The sequence below is a fragment of the Microtus ochrogaster genome, chromosome 24 (genome assembly GCF_000317375.1).
Source record: "Microtus ochrogaster isolate Prairie Vole_2 chromosome 24, MicOch1.0, whole genome shotgun sequence".
NCBI lineage: Eukaryota > Metazoa > Chordata > Mammalia > Rodentia > Cricetidae > Microtus > Microtus ochrogaster.
Genome location: NC_022024.1, coordinates 783,163 through 788,795, shown reverse-complemented (window position 1 = coordinate 788,795; position 5,633 = coordinate 783,163). Strand labels below are relative to the sequence as shown.

General features: G+C 41.8%; 1 protein-coding gene across 1 annotated transcript; it reads right to left on the bottom strand.

Moving 5' to 3' along the window:
• Window positions 1-1,829: 1,829 nt before the first annotated feature.
• Il22 (interleukin 22) lies at window positions 1,830-5,004 on the bottom strand. The gene is made up of 5 exons (XM_005357912.1): window positions 4,819-5,004; window positions 4,150-4,215; window positions 3,891-4,034; window positions 2,944-3,009; window positions 1,830-1,907 (listed from the first exon to the last, which is right to left on the bottom strand). Exons 1-5 carry the CDS (start codon window positions 5,002-5,004, stop codon window positions 1,830-1,832), a joined length of 540 nt encoding a protein of 179 aa, XP_005357969.1.
• Between the last annotated feature and the right edge of the window lie 629 nt (window positions 5,005-5,633).

Here is a 5,633-nt window from a genome sequence, read left to right as displayed (position 1 = left end):
AGCATGGATTTTGAAGATGCACAGCTTTCTCTTCGTATGTTTCGTAATATAGTCCCTGGTTTTCTCGTACAAAAGCCTTGTCTAAGTAATAATTTCACTTGTTAGAGAAACAGTGCCTTGGCTTCCTTTTAGGAAGACTGAGGAATGCCGTTCCTAGTAGGTCTCACCTAGAAATAAAGGAGCTCACTTGCATGTGTCTTTCTCTCCATTAACATCACTTCTTCGTTTAATCCATAAGTAGTTAATAGTATAAGTGAAACATAACCAACATCTTTTTTCCCTTCTAGAATTCCATTCTGCATCAAAAATATGAAAGAGACCCTTCAGATCAGATAAACCTGCTTCAACAATGGTCAAGTGTGTTCACGAAACATTTCTTCGCATGTCTCTGATTCCATTTTCTCATCCATAAAATGAGGATGTATGTGTGTCTGTGTGTGTGCATGTCTGTGTGTCTATGTGTGCAAGAATGTGTGTGTGAGCATGTGTGTGTGTGCACAAGTATGTGTGAGTATGTTAGCTTTATATTACTGCACCAAACATGAGGAGCAACCATTTTGCAAAGAGGTAAGGTTTGTTTCTGATACAGAGTATCAGAGATTTCAGTTCCTGGCCACCTGGGTCTACTTGTCCTTGAGTGAGGACACAACAGAACAAAGTTACTCCCTCATGCCCATGATGCAAGGGAAAGAGAAAGTAGAATGGTTGCTATCCAGTTATCCCCTTCAAGTGTACATGCTTTGACATGAAAATCACCAGACCTAAAGGCTACATCATCTCTCAATAACCACTGTCCTGGAAACTAAGCCTTTCACACATACTATGCAGGGCTGGAGAGAGGGCTCCGAGGGTAACACTATTTAATGTTAAGGCATGTGGACCTGGGTTTGGTTCCCCAGCACCCATATACAAAGCCAGGCATTGTCAGACAAGGCTGTCAACTCAGTGATTTGACCAGAGAATTCTCAATGACCAGAGAATTACTAGAATTTGATGGAAGCCAGTTTAGTGAGAGACCCTGTCTCAAATTATACAGACACAGAGCAGAACACCCAATATCAGTCTCTTGCTTTAATATGCATGGACATGCACATATAACATACATACACATGCACAAACACACAAGCATGCACCACACACACAAAACCACAGGTCGCCGGGGACAAACAAAAAAGTATTAACAAAAAAGTAATACTATGGCTGTCTCATTTTCATAGATCAAGCATAAAGTTATGAGACTGATCAGATAACAATGGAGATGATGATATTTCTGAATAAAGAAGAAAAAGCACAAATACAGAAGATTTATAATATTCATGTTTATTGAAGCCAAAGATATCCTGTTTTTATAATATTATCATAAATACTATTTTTCTTATATTCAAATAGCAATATCAGATAATGTTTCTATAAATAAATCTATATTAATAAACTGGCATAAATAAAATCCATAGTTATAATAAATAAACTTACATAAAGTATTGATTATGGAAATGGAATTACATATGCTTTTTTTTCTTAAGGAATGAGAAGTAATCTCTTGTGGAAATAATCAATTTTTAAAAACACATTATTTTTCTCTTGCATCATCAGTTGCAATAAAATATTATCAATGAATCTTTGTGATTAGAAAGCACATCTGGTATTATAGACAAATGACAACATTGATTTTCTTTTTCAACTGAACCAGGTTTCATCTAGAATCTTCTAATGATGGCGGAGTTAAGCTTCTCACTTTCCTTTACTAAAGAAAAAAAAAAGGGTCCTTTCAGGAATCTTATTGTATTTAACAGGCAGGAAGGGTCAGTTAGTTTTCTAGTCTCTCCAGCTCAGACACAAGAATTTCTCAGGAACATAAACAGCAGGTTCAGTTCCCCGATGACTTTGATCTCTCCACCCTCTCCAAGCTGCAAAAATAAGAACATACACTGATTTGAGGACTTCTGTGGTTATGTAAGCAGGAACTAGTCAGAAGGAGATAGGGCTAGGCATGGTGCTGATAACTCCTTCAACCATCGCACCCCCTCACAGAGAGTCTCACTCTCACTGCAGTCAGTGGTGGGAGTCACGCTTGCTGACCTGAGCCTCCATGCTACTGTTCTTGCCCCCAAAGAGGCCACACAGTGATGCTGACCACTACAAAGTTATACACTAGCGCACAGTAGATAAATGCTCACTTATTGAGGGTGTGATGGAAAAAACTAAAAAGCGAAAGTAAGGCATAAGAAAAAGATTTCCAAGTCACACTTCAATTTCACTGCAATAAATCCACCACTAATATTTTTACTCTTTTGAAACCATGCAAAAATTTGAAAGGTTATCCACTCTTGTATTAAATCTTAAGTCAGTAGCCATCAGGTACTATATTATAATTCCAATTATAGTTATTAATATCAGTGATTCCAAATAGTCATCCTATATGCAAGTCCGACTCCTTTGTTTCTGTTCTGGGTTGACTTTTGCCACATTTTTGAGCATCAGTTTAGTGACCTCGAAAGTCACATCAAGTAAGCTTTCACCCCGCTTTCTGGTTTTCAGTGCAGGCAGTCTTCAAATTATATAAGTCAGTGGGAACCAAGACTTTCCCTACAAAATAATGCTGCTGAAATAATTACATATGGCTGCTGGGTAAGAGCTGAGTTTGGGACTCAAGAGTACTGCCTTCCATGATTGTCTCTGCCACCAGCCATCCTCAGAGCACAGGCTGATGATACTAGTTGAGCTAAGTTAAGATTTTTACTAGCTCTAGAATTTATGATGTACAAATTTAGAAACAGACTGAAAAAAAAAATATATATATATATATCCAGCTAGATGCATAGCAAGTAATAGATCATATAGTAGAAAATCAAGTAAAATATTACAAAGGAGAAAAAGAGTAGAAAAATCAAATAATGTTATGTTTCCTATTAAATGGCTTAGCATACCACCTATCAATAGTACCTGTTTTACTGTTTCCTTCAGTGTTTGTATATTTTTCTGGATGCGCTGGCCATTACCAGTGATGTGCTGCAAAATAAAACAGGAGTCACTAACAGAATCATGCCGTGTGCAAGCTTACACTCATGGCTTCTGAGGTGCATGACCATTCACCTGGGATAGAGGCCGTCAGTAACTTTTGCCCACAGTGACCTAGATTTCACTGGTGACCTAGATTCTCTGAGCTCTTTTATTCTCTGGGACACTGAAATCCAGGTACTTCCCTTACAGAAGAGCTGTCCTCCTCGTTGGGGAATCCTATTGAGGTTTCCACTGGTAGCAAGAGCAGTAGAAACGAAACCTAAACTGAACCTCATCAAAGGTGGGAGCAAAGCCCAAGAAATGAGCGTGAAGCTTCCTATGTGAAAAGTGGGTCCTCCCAGTCAATGCAAGGGCCCCCTCAACCTGCCCACTCCTGGTGGACACAGTTCACAGTTTAGGGTGTCTGGAGGTATCAAGCTTATATGTTGATATTTCTCAGCTTCTAGTCCCAACAAAAAAAGTACACTTTGCACACCCCAAGTCAAGAAAGCTTCCTATCTCCCTCATCCTCTTCGACTTTTGCTCTGTGCCATTCCCTCCCCACAAGTACTTCTGCTCAGTGGATATATTTCCACATCTATGCCCTTTGCTTACAATTCTCAACATCGTTCTCATTATTCATAGCTTGAGTTGCTTTCTTTCCACAGGTAAAACTAATAAGGCCTTACCCCTACAAACTCAAACTAAGCGACTCAGTTGAAGCCAAAGTCGCCTGCTGACTGATTTCAAGTGGCCTCTGATGTCACTGGGGACTGCCAGTCTCCCTGTCAAACTTGGGACGGAGAGAGGGAGGACCACAGGCTCTAAATGGAATAGGAGGGGAGGGAAGGAGGTGAGAGCAGATGCATGGAGCCAAAAGGAAGACTTACACAGGAGCTGAGCTGGCTGCTTAGCTTGGTCAGGAAGGATACCACCTCCTGCATGTGGGGCTGGAATCTGTCTGATTGGGGGATCAGCACCTCTCCAAGGGTGAAGTTGAGTATCTCCTTCATCAAGTAGCACCGATCCTGCATCTAAAGGGAGAAGGGGAGTAACAGGCTCATATTACAGGACATGCCAGAGGATCTGTCAACTCCTGCAGCTAACCCGGAGCCCATATGCTCCCTGCTCACCACAAGGAGAACTTACTTTCACTCCTTGGAACAGTTCATCCCCAATGAGCCGGACATCTGTGTTGTTATCTGCAAAGCTAGCCTGGAAGAAAGAAAAACCTTTGTTTTTGCTTTGTTGATGAGGAGGAAGAAGAAATGTATGCTTCCACAAGGTCCAATGTCAAGACACTGAGTGTGTACACTCCCCATCAGGCCTAATGTCCAGACACTGAGTGTGTCTGCTTCCACAGAGCCTAATGTCCAGACACTGAGTGTGTCTGCTCCCACAGGGCCTAATGTCCAGACACGGAGTGTGTACGCTCCCATTGGGCCTAATGTCCAGACACTGAGTGTGTCTGCTCCCACAGGGTCTAATGTCCAGACATTGAGTGTGTACACTCCCATCGAGCCTAATGTCCAGACACTGAGTGTATGAGTTTGGAACATTGCACAGAGAAGTCAAAAGTCATTAACAAATGATTTTCAAATAGTTCCTCTATGGATGAAATGCAGAGTATACATCCTAAAGGCCAAATAGAAAAGCTTCTGATTAAGATTGGGTCTTCAAAGCGTCTCCAAAGAGACATAGAAAGTCTCCAGCTATGGAGATAAAGTGTGGTTAAAGAGCTCACAAGTGCTCCAAAGAAAATGGCAAGGGCTCCTTGAGTTCCAAGTAGCTATGAAGAGAAAGTGAGATGCCGTGTACCTCCTCGGCTAGCATGAAGGTGCGGTTGATGAAGTACGGCCTCTGAAAGTCAGACTCATCAATTTTGCAGTGGGAAGTGACCGGCAGTGCTGCTGCCTTCTGGACCCACAGAGCAGTGAGAATCAGGCAGTTGACAGCCAGAATCCCCATCAGGGAAAAGCTCATGGATTTCTTCAGGCCAGCCATCACAGAGACCTCAAATGTGAACAGCTGATAACCGAGGAAGGAGAGCCTGTCAGCAAGAGAGCAAGAGGAGAAAACATGAGGGAAACGAGTTAGCTGGGTAGCGTCCCACCAAACAGATAATCCATTGCATCAGTTTGTACACTCACCTGCTTTGGTGCCTCTGCTTGTGATAGGTGAGGCAGAAGTTGCTGCTTTTATAGCCATCAGGACACCCAAATTTTTGGTATTCTGAACCATATGACATCAGACATTATCTAATTTCCATGTCTGTCTTCTGAGAACTCCCTAACCACCCTAGAAGGCCACAAAACGCCGCCTCCTGGTCTTCCCACCTTGAGAAGCGAAGCCTCTCCTAAAACGTCACTACACGAGCCCAAAGGTGCTTTTGCAGACAAATCCCAGAAATCTCCTAAACTCTGCAGATTTTTCAAAGAAAACAATTGCTTTGTCGTCGTAGGTTCCGATTGAGTGTAATAGCCTTTGATCTCCTGTAGTAACTGAGTCAGCCATTTGGTCACAGACTCATTTTCCTCCCAGCTTCATAGATTCTTATCTCTCCAGAAGTGACCAGAAATAAAAGACCCATGCCCTATATTCTGTGCTTTCCAATAAGCAACAACAAATCTTGG

Bases quoted from the DNA above. Each gene is read 5' to 3' on its own strand.
- Il22 (XM_005357912.1), bottom strand. From the start codon at position 5,004: ATGGCTGGCCTGAAGAAATCCATGAGCTTTTCCCTGATGGGGATTCTG. The intron at 3,010-3,890 runs GTAAGTCTTCCT...TTTATTTTGCAG, and splicing joins GCAGCCAGCTCAGCTCCTGT to CACATCACTGGTAATGGCCA. The intron at 1,908-2,943 runs GTACTATTGATA...TTATTTTTGCAG, and splicing joins TGAAGGAAACAGTAAAACAG to CTTGGAGAGGGTGGAGAGAT.